Source organism: Electrophorus electricus, chromosome 19 (genome assembly GCF_041902795.1).
Source record: "Electrophorus electricus isolate QZ-2024a chromosome 19, ASM4190279v1, whole genome shotgun sequence".
NCBI lineage: Eukaryota > Metazoa > Chordata > Actinopteri > Gymnotiformes > Gymnotidae > Electrophorus > Electrophorus electricus.
The window spans coordinates 6,691,949-6,713,287 of record NC_137515.1 but is presented as its reverse complement, the minus strand read 5'-3'; the positions used below and the strand labels follow the sequence as shown (position 1 = coordinate 6,713,287).

Genomic DNA, 21,339 nt, shown 5'->3' with positions numbered 1-21,339 from the left:
TGCATCATAACTACAGTGGCAATTGTGTTCGTTATTTCTTTATTTACTGCTCAACAGTATTTGTAACAAACCTTTAAAAACATCTGTAATGTACAAATAAAGTACTTTGTAAATTATAAATAGGTTCTCAGAACAAAATTAAGAAAAATAGTACTTGGTTTGATACTGGGGATTTGCTATGATTATAGTGATAACATGTGCATAGATAAACTGAACCAGTGTAATGGGGTTATTGGATGGACCTGTATTTGCTGCGTCTAATAAAAGCCTTCTCATTCCATTCATGTGGCGGAAGCATGTAGGGGCCATTGTGGACACACAGAATGGTCATCTCATCTGCATAGCTCAAATTCTGCAGAAGCTGGGAGAACATGCAAACCATTGCAGAAGTGAATTGCATCACATACATACTCAAGTGTTTTAGGAGAGCCCACCTTCATATACACACTCCACATTGTGTTTAGGGAGAGCCTACCTTTGGTGTGATGAAGAAGTACTGTGATGTGGATCCGTTGCAGGCTGTCTTAACCACAATGTCAAAGACTCTCCTCTCATTCACTGGGTCCATGCCCTAAAATTATGTTTTATATGCATGAGAAATAAATAAACACCCACACACACCTACCATGGAGTGAAGTGAGTTGCGTGTGTACCTGGTTGATCTCGTCCACCACCCTGAAGGGGCAGCGGTTAAGCTCCTGCAGGGCCATGAGGTAGAGCATTGTGGAGACACTGCGCTCACCTCCACTCTGGTGGTGTGGCGTCAGCTCATGCAGTTGCGTGCTGCTGCGGAACTTCACCCGGATCCGGATCCCATACCGGTCATACTCTTCCTGTGCTCACAACAGCCCCACATGCCAATGTTGTTTGTTTACTGATTTGGGAAGGCAATACTGATAAACCTTACTGCAAAGGTGCTAGGCTTTGTAACAAGATCATTTATCTTCACAAGGCTTTTCAATATTTCAATATCTTTTTAATAGTAGTCTTCAATGCTTTCCTTAAGACCACTGCTCTTAGTTTCCATAAAAAATAGATTCAACAATAGTCAAAATAACAGACCCAGAGGCTCTACTGTGCTCCACTGTCTGTCAGACCCCAGAACTCACCGGGTTCTCTGAGTGCAGGTCAACCTCCCCAGCACAGTGCATGGAGCGGAAGAAATCACTGAACTTCATATTAATCTGCTCAACCAGCTGCTTCAAGGGGATCAGCCACCTCTCTTTTGCCTGTCACACATGTACACATGGCACATTTAGACACATTTTTGGCCTTTGGCCTAGTGTTCAAGTATAAAGTAAGAGCCATGCCTCAGAGATGTTCTGCCTGTAGGTAGTCAGGGTGTTTGTCTTCTCCTCCAGCTCTTTTTCCATGGTCTTTATTTCCTGTTCACGTCGGTTATACTCCTCCACCACCTGCCAGCAGGAGGCCAAACGAATACATCGCATCTCTGTGTATGTGTGTGTGTCACGGTCAGCTCGTGTGTGTGTGTCACCATTTCACTGGGGTCAGTAATAAAATCAGCTTGTGTGTGTGTGTCTCACCATTTGACTGAGGCCAGTGATACAGTCAGCTCGTGTGTGTGTGTCTCACCGTTTCACTGAGGCCAGTGATACAGTCAGCTCTGGCCTTCTCTTCACTTAACATGGCATCAATATCTTCTAGAGTGTTCGGCAACTCGCTAAAAGCCTGAAGAGAAAAATGAGGAAATTAATGAATATGTGAATGAAATATAAATAAATGATGAAAATGTGTGTGTGTATACAACAACAACAACAACAGCATTAATACAAAATAATAATGAAAAGCGAATGATAATGGATGAAGATTGATATTAAACGTTTACACTGTTGGAAAAGTTGGAATAACCTTCCCAAGATGTCATGAAATTACAACTGCAGTTAGTTACCAGCTGACTCAAATTTTAAGTATACCAGGCAATATGTTAAACACAATACATACAACAGAACCTGACGAAACAAGAAGAATTTGTTTCTTTCAGCCACATCTGTTATATATAATTATTTATTAATACATTAACACTGATGTTGGGAATACGTATAAAATGAAACTATATGGTGTCATGGATCACCACAGATGTTTGGAGAATAAATTAAAGGTGAACTAGACGAAAATTATTGGCAGGTATAAATGATCAGCATATCAATACAAGTCCATATCACCAATCTTAATGTGAAATCAGAGGCATTTTAAAATCACATATGTTGATGAACATTTGTAACTACTCTTCGCTTATACAACACTTTCTACAATAATTTGAAAGCATAAGCTTTAATTAAGATAATGGTAAAGTTCTCCTTCACTACATAACTCCCAACATTAAGTAGGTTTACCATAAAACATTACGACACTGACTAAAGTACATCAGAAGTGTCCAATGTTAAACTGCTGTAAAGGGAGTCATGTGAGCCCTCACAATAAGTGATTCACAGTGAAAGACTTCAAAAGCAATCCATGCTCACCCTATAACCACAGTGACAGATCTAGGCCACTCATCTCTGAACTGCTCACAGTGGACATGCAGCCAGTTTTAACAGTGTAAGAATCTGCGTCAGACCCTGACACATTTACAATATCAGACAGTCCAATGACAGAGGTAATGCAGTGATGTAACTGCACTCCCAGAACGCTGGGTCAAATAAGCTGGTGGCTATCTTTGAGCATGAGACTCACAAACCACCACATCAAGGACAAGATGAAAGGGTGTGCTTCTGACAGTGTAGAGTAGATTTGGTCTCACATGTACTAAATGCAAGTTAGACCAAATGCACACACACACACACACACACACACACACACTCTCTGGTGCACATTCACACACACTCACATGGGTACTCACAAACCCTGAGAAATTCTGCACATGGTCAGATGTCAGATAGACACGCACGCATGAGTGTGGAGAAACTGCAGTAACAAATCTACTGCACAAGGTCAGAAGCACACTCAGTACATGAGACAGTGTGTGTGTGCATGCCCGCACAAGAGAGATTGTGATAGATCGCATTTGTGTGTCTGCACGTGCAAGTGTGCATGTATGCGTGCGTGCGTGCGTGCGTGCGTGCGTGCGTACGTACGTATGTATGTATGTGTGTATGTATGTGTGTATGTATCTGACCGTCTGCAGTATCTCTGGTACAACAGTTTCTCCTGGGTTCATGTTGCAGATCTCCCTGGCCCTCCTCATCATGTTCTTGCAGGTCTCCAACAGACTTGTCTTCTTGTGGTCCAGCTCAAGAAACACTTGCTAAATCAGATGAGAAAAGACACACAGACACACACACACAAATAGTTTGTGAGGAATGGGATGACTAAGTATATATCTCATTACATTGAAACCTTGGTGACCTCTGACCTCTGCCCTCCTGAGCTCAGCTGTCCTTTCTCTGTAGTCTGACTCCATACTGATCTTCTCTGCTGTGAGACCTGCTGCCTCAAGAGCCAGGTACACTTTCTCCATGCTCAGCCTGGCCCTCAGCTGCATGCACACACACACACACACACACACACGCGCACACACACACACGCACACACACACACACACACAAACAAACACTTAGTGTCTCAAGGCCAGAGTTGGGGGAAGGCACAAGCACGCAAGAGGGTGCTGCGCACACAAACCTTCATGGCATGCACAAAGTCCTCCACTATCGCCACCTTCTGGTCATTCACGGCACAGATCTTGACCTTGGCCTCCTCGTCAGCTTTCAGGAGATCAATCCCGCTCTGCTCCATCTGCCTCACACTTAGGTTCATAGGCATCGGCAGAAACAGCTATTACATGTCTACATTTAGTGTAAATGTAAACTAACAGCATGCAGATGACACTTGCCAATCAAGGTCACTCACAAAAGGATCCAATTAAGTCTGACCACATATGCAGAGCTCCGGTACACTCAGAATATGGATGTTAGAGTACGATAGTGGTGCCAGCAGTTGTGGGTACTGACTTACAATTGAGTGTATAATGTATATTTGTCTATATGACAACCTAATACAGTTACCACTCTATAGTAGTCTATATGATGCAACCTTATAAAGTCAGCACTCTGTAGTAATGTATATGATATGACCTAATGGTTAGTACTCCATAGTAGGTGTGTGTGTGTGTGTGTGTGTGTGTGTGTGTGTGCTTGCATGTGCACATATGCACTCTTGCATCTAGTATTGCTGTTCTCTAGAATGCAAACCCTAACTAGCTCGACAAAAATGCTTTTGCACTTTTAATACACTTATGACAAAGAAACTATATGAAATAACTATGTACAAAGCAGGGGAAGTAAAAGCAAAGTCAACAACAAAGCCCTAGAGTATTTACTATACTTATACTTTTGGATCTCACAGAGCTGAGCATGTGTGTGTGTGTGTGTGTGTGTGTGTGTGTGTGTGTGTGTGTGTGTGTGTGTGTGTGTGTGTCTCTGTGTGAATGCGTGCAAGACATACCTGTCCTCCTTAGTGCTGATTTTCTGCTCCAACTGCCTTCTCTTGCCCTTCAGCTCAGAAAGACGCTTCTTCTCAGCCCGGAGCTCATTGTCACGGCGATCCAGTCTGACTTGCTGCTCATGGTTTACTTTTATGCGTGCATCAAAGACCTGGACCTGCTTCTGAGCTGCCTATAGAGGTCAAAGGTCAGCACCACCAACTTGGTATTTGGTCAACTTGGTCAACATTCTAGTGAGAGTTCACATAAGGAGGGGGTAATTCCCACTGCACAGCAATGTCATTTAGTGTCACATCGATCGGTGAATGAGGCCTAATTCAATTTATCAGCTTATTGATCAACGCCATCATAATATAAACTGAATATGCCAGAGCAGCAAACAGAATAGGCAATACTGTGGTATCTACAAACTGATCAAGTAAATGCTCAGTGAATTATACACTGCCAAAGCAGTTCCCTTTCACAAAGCAAGGAGATCTTTCAATGCAGAGATGACCATCACTCACATTGAGCTGCTCTTCCAGCTTCCGTCTCTCATCTGCATCTATCGTCATGCTGAGGAACTGGGAGTTGCGCAGGGCAGAGTTGCTAGAGATGATTTTGCTGGAGTAGGAGGACTTCTTCACTGTGTACTTCTCTTCAGCTGTGTAGATCATCCTCAGCTGTGACTCTCTTATCACCTGAGAGGGACAACAATAATACAATGAGCTTCAGCAAGAACACCGCACCTGCAAAGTTTCAACAAAAGTTCACCTTAAACAAACATTAAAAACCTATTCTTAAAAACAATGTAATAAAATAAAAGTCCATGTGTTAAATTAATTAGAACATACCATCTCTATCATGCTCTTAGTCTTCTCTGTGCCCACAGGTACATCGTTGATTCTGTACTGGTAGCACAGGTAACTCATGACCGCTTCAGGGGCATCAAACAGCTCGCGCAGGTAGGAGACAATCCCAAAGCGCCTTCAAGAAACATTGCGTGCTTAGTGAAATGTGGAGTTTCAGAATGACGGGTAAGATGCTGCTTTTCTGATGTTCAGCAGTGTCCTAGAGGTCCGAGTCACTCAGTGAGCAGGTTACTCATGTGGGAAACCTGCATGTCACACTCAATGGCTAATGAAAATATTCAGTACCCTTAAAATCATCTCCCCGCATGGCATGCCAAGAACATGCTGGCAATATGTGAGGACAGGGCAGCATGAACATGGTACTTAAAACACCAAAAAAAATGGTTTAGAAGTATTATTTCTACTTCAGAATTCCAAAATAGCACTTTAAATTAATTCACATAACTCTTCATTCAATGACAACACAGCTTAGCCTTTTAGGGGTACAGTAAAAACCCTGGAGATGATGACTTTTAATACAAGAATGTTCCCATGTACATAACACAAGAGAAACAAAACAAAAGCCTCTTACTTGAGAGAATCAAGAGGTCGTGATGGTGGCCTATTAGCACAGGACTCTGCAGGTGCAATGACACTGTTAACCCTTAGCTTCTGTTTATCTCGCACCTAAAAGGTAAGGGGACAGTTGGACAATGACATATTAACATGACTTACCAAGGGTTACTTGCTATAAAAGGCTGAATTCACACAGACAGTTGACATTTGGATATCTGACATCTACAGGCCCTCACCTCTGCCATGAACTTCTCCATGTCCTGCTGCTTCTCAAACACAAAGGCCCTCAGATCGTTCACAGGGATATGGCTCTCTATATATTTCGCATTTCGTGGGTCCCGCACATTGATCTAGAGAAAGACATAACCAATTACAAAACCAAACAGTTGAGCTCTGAATTAACTGCTCTCAGTTCAGATCTTGGGGATCCCAGACAGTTCATTTGTATCTCTATTCCATCTGTCAACACCAAGAAAAAAACTGCCCACTGAGATGAGTGGAGAAACATGCTGGGCAGCAGAGAGCTCACCACCAGCATCATTGGCTCATAGACTTTTCCCTCAAAGAGATCACGGTGGTTCTTCAGCCACTGCAGGGCTGCGTAGGTGTCACAGAAACGGTTGCGAAGCTTCTCCTCCTTCCTGTTCATCATGTCCTCCATGCTCCTCTTACGATTCTGCAGACCTTCCAGCCATTCAGAGTAAGAGAGTAGGAAACAGATATTTACTGATGTATAGTGATGATATGGACCACCAATAGCAGACAAAATTCTTTAAAAGTTTCAAGATTTTGCATTTTTTTAGGGATATTGATTGTGTGACTAACTGTTCAGAAAACTGGTCAAATCACACCAGTCCCTACATCATAACAACAAAACCTCACCCGAGTCCTTACATCATAACGACAAAACCTCACAATAGTGTTTAGATCATAATAACAAAACCTCACACCAATCCCTACATAACAAGGAAAACTCACAACAGACCCTACATCACACCGAGAAAAACTCACACAAATCCATACACACAACAACAAAAAGTTTCCCTCTTTATATTACACTTTGGACCGTGTTAAACAGTTCAGAGTTCAGCCATTCGTACGTCTCAACTCGCCGACAGCCTCGTCTTTGTCCCGCTGCAGGTCTTGCCCCTCTCCGTCCAGCTGTGCTTTCTCCTCCTGTATGGTCCGGAGCTCTGCGTTAACTGCTTCAATCCTGGGCGTGACATCCGCATGGCTGCTCAGGCTGTCCAGATCCCTCTGCAAGTCCTGGATCAGTCGGCGGGTGTTAGCGATGCGCTTCTTCCGGTCTGCTTCCTCCGTCTGTTGCAGGCTCAGGGCCTGCTTAATGTCATCGATCTGAGTGTGATACAGAAAGGCCCAACGCTGCAGGTGCTAGCAAGCCAAATGCCGTTGACATAAAAACAAACCTACATGGCACTGCTAATAACAATAGCAAAAGGCATGCTGCAATGATCCATACTAGGAAAAGCAAAATACATGCAATGCACTTTATAGTCTTGAGACGAATACAATGCTGCACCATTTAGCCAATTAAATTCTTTGTCTGGAAGGTTTTCTTAACTAAATGCAAATGAAGGAGAGGTTGCTGCTTGGTCAGAAGTTGTGAAATTGTGCACACTGCTGTAATACCTATGCGCCCGTCACTAGGATAACTAGTACTGGTATTGGGTGTTAAGCACATCCATCACATTACAAAACTATCAGTGATCAACAATATGCTAATGAAGATTGCCTAATGATGTTAAAGTACTAAAAAGAAAAGACATAATATGGATGCATGACCCACTAGATAGCTCTGGTGCTCAAATCCATACTTCACACCTGGATTTCTCACTCACTTATAGGTCATTCATGTTATAGAACAGATACTCCAAGCACAGCCTTGCAGGTCCAGATGCTACATATATTTTCCAACTTCCCTCTGCCTATGACTCGGGTACAAAGCAGTGACAATAAAAATTCAATTAACAACAAGTTATAATAACATCCTGGACTGGAAACAGAATTCTAGATGGAGAATTGAAGACCTCTGCACTACATAATCCAGAACATGCCTTCCAATGTTTCTAAGTTTTTGTTGTCCAGGGCACTTGCCAAGTCACAAAAGGTAAATGCAAATGTACTTGTATTCAGCACTAGTTGAAGTTAATAAAGCCTTGTGGTAAACTCCAGGTGGTAGATGCACTGCAAAATACACTGATATATGCATCTATGATACACCATTTAAGAGTGGCATCATACTCATTATAGATCTTAATTGTGTAGTTATTTTCGTAATAATCCCACAGCCACAAAAATACCTCCTTATATTTCCGATCCAGCTGGTCTTGCTTTTGTTTACATTTCTGTGATGTTTCTCTGATTTTAGCAGTCTGAAAACACACACACACACACACACACACAAACACACAAACACCACAGTTGGTAATGAGTTTTTAACGGCTTTTACAGTGATTCATTAGGATTGAGCAGGTGCTTCTTGTAGACCTTTTCTTTCATCCCATTCTCAATAGGCATGAGCTGGCTTTCTACGTTCTGTATCTTCCTCAGCAGGGGGGCTTGAACTTCCTTCAGTGACTTCACAGTCTTTTTCATCTCCTCTCTCTGCTTCTTAACTTCTTCTAGCTCTTTGCGAGCTGTCTCATACTCCTAAACCAAGAACAAGGACTTATTATTTTTGTGAACGCTCACAATTTCTATACATTGACATACTCATGCATTATTTAATGGTGCAATTAATCTGAAAAATGTAGGGAGGCTGAACTAACTTGTCTTTAGCTAAGAAGTATTAGGTAAAGAAAGAAAAGGAGACAAAATCCTCCAAAGGCAACAATAAATGAGGATGACAGACGACATAAGAGTTATCCTAAGCCCACAGACAGACACTGACCACCCAGGGCTTCTTCTTCTCCAACATCTGGATTCTGTCCAGGTGTCTCCTTTTTGTGTGGTAACGTTCCACATCCAGCTTGTTGCGCTCATTCCTCTGTCTGGCTTTCTCCAGAAAGTTGGCCTTCTCTTTGCATGAATTCTGTCAAGTCCACCAAAGAAGGTAAGCTCCCGGGCAGACTGTCCGGTCTCTCCAAAGCGCAACGAGAAATACTAGACAGTCCACCAGCAGCGTAAAGCTGGAACACAGCTGGTTTGGGCTTTTGCTGACTGAGTTACATCTAAACGTTGATAATTAAGGCCACAGTTCTACTGTTCGTTAGTGGGAGCACCGCAGTAATGCAATAGCAGTGCAGTAAAGATTTAAATAAGGTCATTCAGATGTTCCTCCACTGACAAGTCCTCTAGCAAGTTGCACAATAAAACTATACTGTCATGATAAAATTTAAATGTACCTCAAGCTCTCTCTCTTTGGTGCGGAAAGTCTTTAGTTTACAGTGAAATTCATACATTTCAGGCGGGCCGACGGACTTCTCAGTGGCCTCAAGGAGTTCGATCTTACTCATCTTAGCAAACTCGCCGACCTTCTCCTGTTGAGTGGCGTAAACAGAGGAGAGCCTTTTAAAAGTAATTCATGGTTCCTAATGACTGATTACCCAGAACACACTGGTGACAAGATCAGAACACAATGATCCAATCAGTTGCAAGCTGTTTTTAACACAACAAATACAAATGAAATATTGAAAAAAAAATATTGGAAAAAAAAATAAACAAAAAATACATCCACCAGCACACTAAGGAACAATGGTACTAAAAGTCTAAACAATGCATTGTACAGTAACAGTGTAACACTTCTTATTATCCAACAAACATTTTGTATACATCTGACCAGTTTGACTTATGGAGTTTCTGTCTATTACTTTAAGGAACAATCACCTGAGGCAGGAACTGGCACAAGTTTCCAACTTGAATCTGGAGCTCTTTCACTGTTTCCTCCACAGCCTTCTGACTGGCATGCTTACTGTTGATCATCCACACACTCTGGTTGTTCTCAACATGGATCTCTCTGTTGATCACCAGGTTTCCACCTGCCCTGTATCTGGAGACAAGATAAGCAGCACACAAAGAATTCCTCAGTTTAAAGTGACTCCCAGGAATCTACTACTTAAAACCTGTATACAGGTAATACTTCGCATATATTTCACATAATACTTACAACTCGATTTCTACAGAGCCTTTAGCGCATCCTCTCTTAACATAAAGACCAACCTAGCAAAGTGAAATCAAAACATGAACCTTAATGAAATTCATACAACTAAAACACAAAAATTAGAGTGAAATTACTCACTCTCCAGTGCTAACAAAATAAATGAAATTGTGTGTTACGATAAACGGGTCACACTGTAATGTGTAACACTTGCCTTGTCTCCTCTACCCAGGATGGCTGTCTTGCCTGCGAGCCCAAGACAGATGGCACAGACGATGCTCGACTTGCCTGTACCGTTGGCTCCCACGATCATGTTTAAGTTGGGTCCTGGGAAAACGTCTGAGTGGTCATATGTGCTGTAGAAAGAGCTCGCTTTACTTGACATGTAGCTACAGATTTTGTGTGATTACTGACATATCATTAACGTCACTACAAAGCAATTATTAGCTATCCCAGCTAGCTAGCTAAGCTAGATTACTTAGCTAGCTATCAAGCAAGCTAACTATAAACATATAGCTACAAAAAATACCTTAGCTACATTAGCTAGCTAGCTGTCGTTGTGTGGAATAACAGTAGCTAAATTACATGCTGCCACCCAAAAACAACCTGTATGTGAACTCGAAGCATTAGATAACACATAACTAAACTGCCTAGCTAAGCTAACTGGCCATGAATTAAATAGAGCGGACAGCTAGTTAGCCTGCGAGACACAGGCGGCCAGCTAGAAACTTACAGGAAGTTTTTCATACTAATGCGGAGAATTGATCCTTTCACGAAACGTTCTCTCAGGCCATTTCCCAGATTAAAAGTGTTCGAGTTCGTAAAAGAGGACAAAGTTGTTTGACTGTTTGCCGTTTGTGAGGTCGTCAGTTCGTGACTTATTCGTTTCCTTTTGCAATGCAGCGCCATCCTTAAACCCGCTCCCCGCTGTTGTTTGCGCACCCGCAATCACTTTCGTTTCGCGCCGGGGTCGCGCGCATGTCCAGAGCCGATTGGCTGTTATTTGTCACGTGAGAAACTCGTACGCCGCTGTGCAATGGCTCGTGCGTTGTTTTTGTAGTCTCTAGTGCGCAAGGCAAGCCCGCGTAGAACAACAAATAATTCGCTTTTGGTTAAGGTTTGAATTTGGTTTGGGAAACGCGGTACATAAATGTAAAAGACAAGTTATAGCTGTATAAAACACAAGAAATTACAAGGAATGCACATTAGATGGCAGTCGAGACTTATTCAAAGTAAATGATCAGTGTCAGAATTTTTGGTACACAGTATTACAGTTAGTTTATGAGCAGTGATTTCATTATGTAAAGGTATAAAGGTTCAGAAATGTCTAAGACAAGGATCAGGCAGTCACACAATACAGGTTAATAATTCATAACACCAATAGGTCAAAAGAAAAAATAATTAGAAGTTAGTAATAAATTAACAAATAAGTGCAATCCTGTATAACTGACACTTTATTAAATGTTCTTCAAATTCATGAACTCTTTTGAACATAAAACTGTAAACTGAATTTGATTTAAGTGAGCTGACGACTTAATATTAATGCACAGAACTTGCATTGAATTTGACACTCCTAATCACAAAACTTATTTTAACCATGTTTACTGTATGTTATGTCTCACCTGTCGAGAGAAGGCAGCTATGAGTAATATGTATATAGTAATTAGTATAAAGCACATTTTAAAATTGTTTATCAAGTGTAATGATGTGTTCTATTTGGTGTTTGCATTTTGTCCTTTTGTTTGTTTGTTTCAGACAACGTTATTGTGATCTCCAGACAAGTTTGGATCTTTTGAGTTTTGCTTGTCAGCATCTGTAGGATTAAGCATACACACCAAAATGAACATGTGTAAACATACACATACAACACACAGTAACACATTACCATACTCAGGGCTTTAAAAACATGTCATAATGTCTTTATGAATGTTTTAAGTAACCATCAGTTCTAACAAGCTGATGTTCACACTTCAATTGTAGCATAATATAATTGGTATGTTATTGATATATATGATGTATAGTAATGCACATGAAACACCTTTGCATGGTCCTTTTTGAAATGTAATATCATCAATGGCAATATCACTTCTTATTGATGATCCACGGGTGGCTTCAAATACAATCTAAATCAAGACAAAAACATTAAATGAAAATTTGATGAAAACTGAGTTAAAATGTCCTTTTAAGGACATGTATCAACACTATAGCATCATAGGTAATGTAGTTCACTTACTTGGTGTTGATGATCATACTGGTAGTTCACTGAAGCTTTAAACCAGGAGATGCCCTGTTCCCCACGGCGCACCCACAGCAGCCTGTCTCTGCCCTCTGGTTGTGAACGTAGCAGGACACTGAGTTGGCCTGTGCCCAAGCCGTACATATGGTAGAAAAACTTCAAGCACTGTGCCCCTTTAGAACCACGAAGAAGCATGGAGAGGAGGCGGGCATTATGACCTGGCAGCATCAAGGAGGCCTCGATGTACAAATAATGACCTTCAATAAGCAAAAAGGAAAAGGTCTGTAAATATGAAGTTTGCAGTATAAATAACAGGTTGAAGGAAAAATAACAAAAGCAACAGGGAATTTGATTTAGAGCCATTTAATAATATGTGGATCATCATGGATATATGTGTTTGGTCAGTCAATGAAGTGAGAGTGAATGAAGATCAGACCAGTTCCAGTCGTGTGGTCTCCTTTAGGGCCCGTATAGGAGGTTGGTGTCGAGCCTCTTGTCAGCACCCAGTCTGCCTTATCGCCCTGTTTGTCCTGAGTATTCTCACACATCCCAGTCTCAAAGTTACAGTGGGAAGGAACAGAGAGAGAAAATCCTGAAACACACAAGATTACAGCAGTGGAGAAGTAGAACATTGCATGTATTTGTGTGTTGTGAGTGTAATCAAAGAGTTCATTTGTAATAGTGATTTTACCTAATGGTAGCTCACAGTTCCCAAGATTAACACTAATGTCATCAAGGCCAACTGGACCACAGTTCCCAAAACTGTTGCATATACTGATGAACACCACCTTTTATGAGAGAGAGATATAGCATCATATCACACCTCATTTCATATTATGGACACATCACATGAAAATATACAGAACATCCTGCAGGTATTGTTGTATGTCATTCTGTAGCATCACAAGGTGTTCACAGACATCTTATGACATACGTTCTTTGTATAATCATGAAACATTTTCTTATGGGCAAAATATGTCATGTTTTCCGGAAATGATTATGTCTGTAGTAAAACCCATGCAAATCTACAGGAACATCTTTAACCCTGACAGATACTGTGAGGTTCAGCCATTCACAGTCAGTTATAAACCGAAGTTTTATATTGAGAACAATCAATCATAACAGACGTTTTCTGCTGAGATCAGTGAGTTATAACAGAGGTTTTCTGTCTATAAGTCTGTAATCAGGATGGTTCTAAGTTGCATGATTTCACTGGCTGCTTTTTGATGTGTTACATAACAAAATGAACTTCAAGATATTATGCATTATGTGTGAAATCACATTCAGAATAAAACAGCTTGGGGCAGTTTCACACAGTTTGTGTAGTCTTTATTAAAATGTGCCTTTCACTCTGAAATACATAATATTACCCATTAATACAGCCTTACCTGGGTATTTTTTTCACTTTGCAAATTGAGCTCAACTTGTATCCAGATATTCTGGGTCTTTTCACTCTGGGTCCATATTTCATTTTGTTTGGCTCTTTCCCCGTCATATAGATACACAGCCAGAGCCTGGCTGTTTTGGTGGAAACCTCTAAGCAAATAGAAGAACTTCAAGCAATATTTCTGGTCTCCAGGCAGCTGAGGCCCATATAACCGACTGACATAGCCAGTCTGCAATGTGAAGTGTGAATTTGCCAGCAAGAAAGACCCTGTATGCACAGACAGAACTATCATTAGCTATTCCCCAATTTCACATGTATATTTGTGTATTTTGTAATCTCTTTTATCCAGAGTAACATTCAAATTAATCAGTATAACAATATGCATGGTCCGTGGAAATCTGACCCAATACCTTGGTTTTATTAGCACTATCTACTCTACCAGGTGAGCTACAGGAATTAGTATAAGTCATTGATAAAGATTTATACCCGAGATCATTTTCTTTAATGTCTGTAACATTAGACAACTGAAGCCCCTTATGGCACAGACTTGAACAAAAAGCAGCTTGGAATATTTGAAATGTACATTACATATGAACTATGGTCATTGTAAAACCAATTAAAAGCTATTATATAAGCAAATGACATACATTATGACTATCTTTAAGTGCAGAGAGTGCTGACCTGTCCCAGTCGTATGGTCTCCTTCTCTGTAGATGTTGGGTCGCACTGAAACTCTCTTCCACATCTCACTATCCTTTAGCTTATTCTGTGTGTACTGGCACAAGTCCAGTTCAAAATCACAGTTTGCTATGGTTGGGTCAAACATGGCCTCTATAAGACATGTAAAGAGTTTTAACAAAAGTTTTCAACATCAAAATTCTAATAAAAGTTCCAGAATTACAGCACCTGATTCTGCACTGCAGAGCTCTGGGGAGAATGAAATGTCATCAAGAAGGACATGACCCCCTTTTACACTGTTGAAAGATACTTCAAATACCATCTAGAAACACATACAGACACACACATGCACGCACGCACGCACACACACACGCACGCACACGCACACGCACACACTCACACACACACACACACACACACACACACACACAATCAGGAATAGGTCTTTAAAAATGTATGTCCTTAAAACCTTCACAGTTTACAGGCAGGCATACTCATACTCTGTTAAGTTTAAATGCAGATTAAATTAACCTGTCAAGCCTGTTTAATTTCAGATAAGGATTGCATGATTAAATGATGTCCTCTTTTTATTAAGTCAGTTTTTACAGCACTTTTTTGATTATTGCTTTTTGCATTTTTCTGAAATATTCAGCAAATATTCATCTTACCTCCATGGGGTATGGGGCTCGAAGGGCCACCTGCACAGGTATCCACACCTGAGTTTCTGCGCCCCAGTCTGCCGAGTTCCCACCGCTCCCGTCTGCCCTCCACAGCTCCTGGTACTGGCCCGCCTGGTCTCTGCTGTAGAGCTGGAACAGGTGGCTGCCCACCCGCTCCTGCTGGTACTGAAAGCTCAAGCAGCCTGACATGGGCACTGTTGTCATGGGAGACACCAGCTTGGCCACTTCTTGGAGACTACTGGCATAGACTGAATCCACGTACATGTAGTGCCCTAGGCATGAAGACAAATTATTCATTCATTCAGTCAGTCATTTGCCTTCCAAACCCAATTAATTCAATTTGAGGTGGTGGGGTGCAGAGCCTATCCTGGCAACACAGGGTACAGGGGAAGGAGCCACACTGTTATTTATTGATTTATTTTTCCCATGGCTGGTAAAAAATGTAGACGTGCAATCTATAGTTAGCTATAATTAGGAAGTTAGTTAGTTAGTTTGCTAATTAGTTCGCTATAATTTTCATAGAGAAAATATTGTTGAAGCCAGTCACCACACTGTTCCCCATTCTAAAAGAGGTAACAACATTCAGTAAGAGAATTACATTAACTATATTTGTTGTGTTTTGAAGAAACAATGTTAGAGCTGGATTTTTATCTGAGCTCAAAGCTAGCATAATACCATGCATTCACTTTAACTCATCATTCGCTCTGTTTACATGCATCCTAATAATTTTGTACTAATCGGATTCATAGTAATTGGAAGTAAAAAAAAATAGCTTCACATAAACACCTAGTTCACTAAATAATTTCAGTCTGAATGAACTCATCCAGAGTGATCAAAACCTCTGCATGTAAACAAAGTCAATAAAACATGCTCACAGAGTGCCATTTGATGTTCTCTGTTGTAGTAGGAAGGTGATATGGAGAATTGTAACCTAACCTGCAGGTAGTTAGCTTTAAATTGTAGCAAGGGTAAGTGTAGTAGCTCAGAACACTCAGCAGTCCTCTTTGGAGAAGTTTAGGAGTAGTTTTCATCGTCTCACCATATCCCTGCTCACCTGGCCCGTCACTGGGGGTGGTGTTGTCTGCTGTGTCTCTCCCAACATACCAGTTGATGTTGCTGTTCCACTGGTTTGTGTAGCCACATAGATGAGACTCCTCAAAATCACATTCTTGGAATCAAAACCCCAGATAAATATTTGATTGGAAACTTGATCATGATACAATGCAAGACCTCAAGTACTAAAACACTTGGTGTGTGGCTTTGACAGGGTTTGAAAGGCAATGTAATTGTGCACTGAGAGACCCTGCACACTGGTCTAGTAATCCTTTATCTCTGTACCTTAGCATGAACTTACAATTAGCAGTCTATCCAAAAGTTTTGACATTTTAGATACACACTTCATTTAATTCACAGAAACCATTTCATCTTTCAGTTAACATCCTTGCAAATAACAGAACATGTTGATCAAATATGTTGATATAAAGTGAGGTGAGAAAATGGGAGACTACATTAAACATAGACTACACTAAACTTTATGATTTCAGTGTAGACTACTGACCGATGCAGTATTTATCAGAAATGTTCACATTGAAGATGGACACACTGCTGTCCTTGGATGATCCAGGCCTGCCTTCAAGAACAATCTATGAAGCAGAAAATATGTGAAAAGTGTTAGTACAATACCAAGCACAATTACAGCAGTTATATGGCACATTTGAGGTTTGCCCGAGATTGATCTGTGTAGAATATTCCATGCTTTTCTTCACACGTTACCTTGTATGGGTCGCTGTAGTTCTGGAGGTCTATGCTGACCATGAGCCAGCTATCGGAGGGACTGCTGCTCGACCACAGCACGTGGTCAAAACTGTCTTTCTCTACGCGCCTTTGCACCTGCAGCGAGGCACTGCCTATGAGTTGGTAGACCAGCCGAAAGCAGCTCCAGGCTTGCTGCTCCATCTCAGGACCCAGCAGAACCGCTTTCTCCTGCTGGCCATCTTTGATCGCTTCCACCGTGATGAAGCGCCCTCGGGAGAGAAAATGGAGCGTTTAGTCAGCAAAAGAACAGAAGGTCTACGAAGAAATGTTACTGATTACAACAGCTCTACAAAGAGACCTTTCTGAGGACAACAGGTCTGCAGAGAGACCTTTTTGAGGGCATTGGGTCTAGAAAGGCATTCTGTTAACAGTATCATTAAAAAGGCCCTTAGAAGTAAGCCCCTTTTTGATGACAATGTTTACAGGAAGGCCTTTATGAATAAATATTTTAGAGGAGAAGCTTAGAAATGTAGCTATAGTTGTAACAAGTAGAGACAGGGACTAAATGCCCAAACTGTGGTAGATGCAGAAGACATCATCACACACACATATAGACACACACATGCATACACACACAAACCACAATGGTATGTAAACATTGTAAACTTCTGTGGGTGGAATGTAAATTTAACTCAGATAAATTCAGATGTACTATATTCTAAATCATGCTCTTGCCTCTCACAACTTGTATAATTCTTGTGCTAAATATAATCAAGCAAACAAATTAACAGACTCAGGGTCAGGTTTTGTATGCCGAAGCAGAATTGCACGCAGATTAAAAGCAATGGGTTTAATGAGATCTAAAATCAGTGTAAAAAAACTGCGAAGATCGGTAACAGGAATAAATCATACAAACAAAAGAGACTAAGGAAAGGCAAAAGAGCAAAAGCAGAGAAAACAGGTATAAGTCCAAAACACACAATAGATGAGTACAAGGGAACAACAGCTTGGAAACACTGGACAATTGCTAAGTGAGACTTCACAACGAAAAGCAGAAACGGCTATTTAAATATTGAAAGGCATATGCAGTAACTAGATACAGGTGAAACTAATAATCAGGGAATTGGGAACAGATCGGAGGATTATTGGGAATGTAGCTCCATGGAGGCAGGCTGGAGTCTGAATACGAGCCACTCAGAAGCAATTTGCTGGATACATTGTGCTCTCAGATCAACAATGAATGTATCAATATACATTTTCCCTACTCCAGATAGTCAAATGCACATTAGATAGATAGATAGCTAGATAGCTAGATAGCTAGATAGATAGATAGATAGATAGAATAATCAATATTGCTCTACTCTCTTTGCCAAAAACATTTTAATAACCTAATTCTAGTATTCTATGGATGCACTGATTCATGTTGTGTTCATACACTTGTTCTGCTTTTATTTACTTAAAAAAAGAAACTGTGGTCTTAGAAGACTTTTTTACAGGCCATTCGGATAAAAAGCTTGTTCCTGCGGCTGCAGATTGTTCTTTACCTTTAGGACTGAAGCTCCAGCTGAGGAAGCCAGGATCTGCTGTGTAGTCACAGGTGCTCCCCTCAAAATGACAGGAGCCTGGCAATATTTCTGCTTTGACTGCCACTTAATAAATGCAACAACAACACAATGAATCAATAAATAAACACAATGGCTTGTGTGCAAGCACTTGCCTATTCTCTCATTCACACACACACACACACACACACACAGTCTCAGCTCTTCTACTCACCAATGAGGCTAAGGAAGAAGTAAGACATCATCTTTTTTCGGAAACGTAGCCCCAAGGGAATGTTAAGTTCAGCTGTTCTGCGTAAGGGCTCACGGTGTGCACTCTGGGCAGTGATTCGGGCCAGAGCCATGTGAGTTAGAGTATGATCCTACTCTCCTCCTGTCTGCCAGCTCAGAGCTGAGCCTCACATGGAAGCCTTTGGTCTGGCTGGATCCAGAGGGTGAGGGAGAAACACACACTGAAAAAGGGAGTGAAGCTTAAAAAGACCACAAGAGAGACACCAGAAGCAAAAGGTTAACTTAGTAAAAATAAACATGAATTTCATTTTATTTTTTTCAAGAGATAACAGAAGAATGAAAGCTTTCAAATAACTGATTTCTAATTGTAAATTCTGATTTTATCAAAAATACCTCCAAAATATTCTGGCAATGTAATGCATATTCTAGTAATGTATACCACATTCTCATTTATGTTCCAGTTTCTCTGCTTCAAGACCTGGCTTCTGGGTTCTGTAGACACGTTTTCTGATTTCACAGATAGATTGCAGAGGCATGAAGTATAATAGTCTAAAAGTATAATAATGTGCAACAGTACATTTTTGTGAACTGAATAGGAGTCAAAGCAGGTTTGTGTAATAGGCTCACTGCAGCATTGTGCCTTTTGGAGGAGGAATGTTTCCTTTTTCCTGTTTTTCAGTAACAGTTATTTTTCAGTAACTTTTTTTTCCAGATAGAACTGTAAGGTCTGGGTGTAAAGCTTTGTAATTCTGACACAATAGCAATGATTTCAAATTCCATTAACTCAAATGATATTTAGAAATGAAAAAAATCTTAAACAAAACTAGACATTGCCATAAACCCGTCCTTCAACACGAACTAGCAAACTGATGTGTGTAACATGTATAATAGTACTGGATCATTTTTTTTATTGCTTTGCTGTGACAGAAGTTACCAATAAAGGCTCAGAGGCAGAAAAAATTCACAGAGTGTGAGTCTTCTGAGAGTGTGAGTCACAGAGAGTGTGAGTGTTCTGAGTCTGTGTGAACTTCTATATTATTTCCAATTTCGCATCCTTCCCATTATTTACATTCTCTCTCTCACATACACACATACTCTCTCTCTCTCTCTCCCTCTCTCACATACACACATACTCTCACTCTTTCTTTCTCTCTCTCTCTCTCTCTCTCTCTTTCTCTCTCTCTCTCTCTCTCTCTCTCTCTCTCTCACACACACACACACTCTTTTTCAGAGGTTTTTATGAAATGGTTTGGAGAAAGGCAGAACCAGATGCAGAAGAGTCATGGTCTAATTCCAGCTCAGAAGCATTAGGAACATTTTGTCTTCTCATAACTCAGGGAAAATGTTGGCATTGTCACTCACACAGATGTCTGATTCAACTCTGTATTGAATAATCAAATTATGAACAAGATCAGGCATCACAGAGATGATACAAAATGACCCCAGGACTACAAATGCTCATGTTCTGGAAATGTGCATGTGGCTTTGCCCATGTTTGTAGAGTGCACAGCCCTCATTTGCATATGGATATGGATGCCAAAAGAAAGGAAATATGGGAAGTAAGCGAGGGCTGATGTCCCGTTACCTGGAATCAGGTCTGCATCTCACCATGACTAGCCTCTGTAATCCACACTGCACAAGGGCTGTTGAAGGATTGAGGCACAGGCGAACCCCAGATGTATTTGAAGGAATGAGGCATAAAACTGATGAGTTTTTATGAGCTGCAAGAATGGACATGTGTTTCATATTATATTGCTTTTAGTGTTAACGTCATCCCTTGACCCACTCTTTGTACAGGGAGCAGGATTTAAGAAAACTAGCCCTCAGGGTGTAGTGCCTTTGGGGTGGCCCAATGAATGAGTGATAACCTGGGGAACAACAACTGGGGGCGGGTGTATCATGAGCTGAACAGTGACTTCCTATACACATATTTGGAAATTATCTTTCGAGTCAGATGCAGCTGACCTGGAAATGCTTTTACACTTGACCACAGAGCCTGTGGAACTCAGGCAATATAGGAAATGGACAGCAGATGAGAAATGGGTCACAGTGCAATAGGACCAAAAATAAAAGTAATTTCGATACATCACATACTTTAAATTGTTAAATAAGCCTGGCAGAGATTTTGCCCAGCAGATGGCGGTATAGCTGTGAACAGGAAAGTGCAGCAAGCTCCCTGGAGAAGGAAAAATAGGTGGTCATTTTCAGACCATTAAAGAGAAGGCACTGAAAGATTATTAATCTATATATATTATAAATGATTAGTCATAATGGTATATATGTAGATACACAGTTTTTGGGCATTTTGTAATAGTCATGTAGCTCATCTAAATGTAAGAATCTGTTTCCCTTCAGCAATGACACCAACTATGACCTTTAGCCACCATTTCTACAGTAAACTCTACTCTCACAACACTGTTAGTATGTTGCCATTAATTTGCTTTTTCTAACATATAATCTGTGGGTATGACAGTATGCAAGAAAAGATATAACAAATAATAACAGGCTCGAATCAAATCAAATTAAAGGTTGTACTTACCCCTACAGGGGGTGGGATGGTGTCCCTTAAGTGGTTCAAGTGATATGCTGTTATATGTAGTTGCAAAAGTACCAGGAAATATAAATAAGTATTCTATGAATAGTGCATGTGAACAGGAGCATGATATTCCTAATGACATTGTCAGGGCAGGTCTCCAATTAGACTTGTTTCCAAAAGTGAGAGACAGACAGTACAAATGTTTACAGCAGGTACAGCTCGCTCTCTCTCTCTCTCTCTCTCTCTCTCTCTCTCTCTCTCTCTCTCTCTCTCTCTCTCTCTCTCTCTCTCT

At 40.8% G+C, this 21,339-nt stretch overlaps 2 protein-coding genes across 9 annotated transcripts; both read right to left on the bottom strand.

Annotated features, from left to right (window-relative positions):
• Positions 1-22: 22 nt before the first annotated feature.
• smc5 (structural maintenance of chromosomes 5) lies at positions 23-10,919 on the bottom strand. Of its 3 annotated transcripts, none has more exons than XM_027008356.3 (24): positions 10,716-10,919; positions 10,197-10,338; positions 9,992-10,044; positions 9,712-9,874; positions 9,231-9,365; positions 8,777-8,917; positions 8,374-8,535; positions 8,187-8,258; positions 6,966-7,221; positions 6,395-6,549; positions 6,102-6,215; positions 5,882-5,976; positions 5,293-5,425; positions 4,966-5,139; positions 4,462-4,631; positions 3,640-3,763; positions 3,374-3,496; positions 3,137-3,265; positions 1,594-1,689; positions 1,311-1,415; positions 1,110-1,229; positions 654-833; positions 476-571; positions 23-361 (listed from the first exon to the last, which is right to left on the bottom strand). In XM_027008356.3, the coding sequence occupies exons 1-24, from the start codon at positions 10,889-10,891 to the stop codon at positions 230-232; spliced, it is 3,246 nt and encodes a 1,081-aa protein (XP_026864157.1). In that variant the 5' UTR covers positions 10,892-10,919; the 3' UTR covers positions 23-229. The 3 variants fall into 3 exon arrangements, 2 of the variants coding, with proteins under 2 accessions (XP_026864157.1, XP_081558409.1); XR_003410504.3 differs by having other exon boundaries at positions 223-361; positions 743-833; XM_081702283.1 differs by lacking the exon at positions 8,777-8,917.
• Positions 10,920-11,222: 303 nt separating this feature from the next.
• On the bottom strand, positions 11,223-21,224 carry mamdc2b (MAM domain containing 2b). Of its 6 annotated transcripts, none has more exons than XM_081701788.1 (17): positions 21,051-21,224; positions 20,477-20,687; positions 20,097-20,154; positions 18,495-18,750; positions 18,263-18,367; positions 16,737-16,987; positions 16,522-16,606; positions 16,003-16,131; positions 14,952-15,235; positions 14,512-14,605; positions 14,287-14,436; positions 13,607-13,872; positions 12,910-13,006; positions 12,655-12,810; positions 12,216-12,475; positions 12,021-12,105; positions 11,223-11,795 (listed from the first exon to the last, which is right to left on the bottom strand). In XM_081701788.1, the coding sequence occupies exons 4-17, from the start codon at positions 18,622-18,624 to the stop codon at positions 11,734-11,736; spliced, it is 2,154 nt and encodes a 717-aa protein (XP_081557914.1). In that variant the 5' UTR covers positions 18,625-18,750; positions 20,097-20,154; positions 20,477-20,687; positions 21,051-21,224; the 3' UTR covers positions 11,223-11,733. The 6 variants fall into 6 exon arrangements, with proteins under 6 accessions (XP_081557914.1, XP_081557916.1, XP_081557917.1 ...); XM_081701790.1 differs by having other exon boundaries at positions 20,097-20,232; positions 20,606-20,687; XM_081701791.1 differs by having other exon boundaries at positions 20,606-20,687.
• Positions 21,225-21,339: the final 115 nt, after the last annotated feature.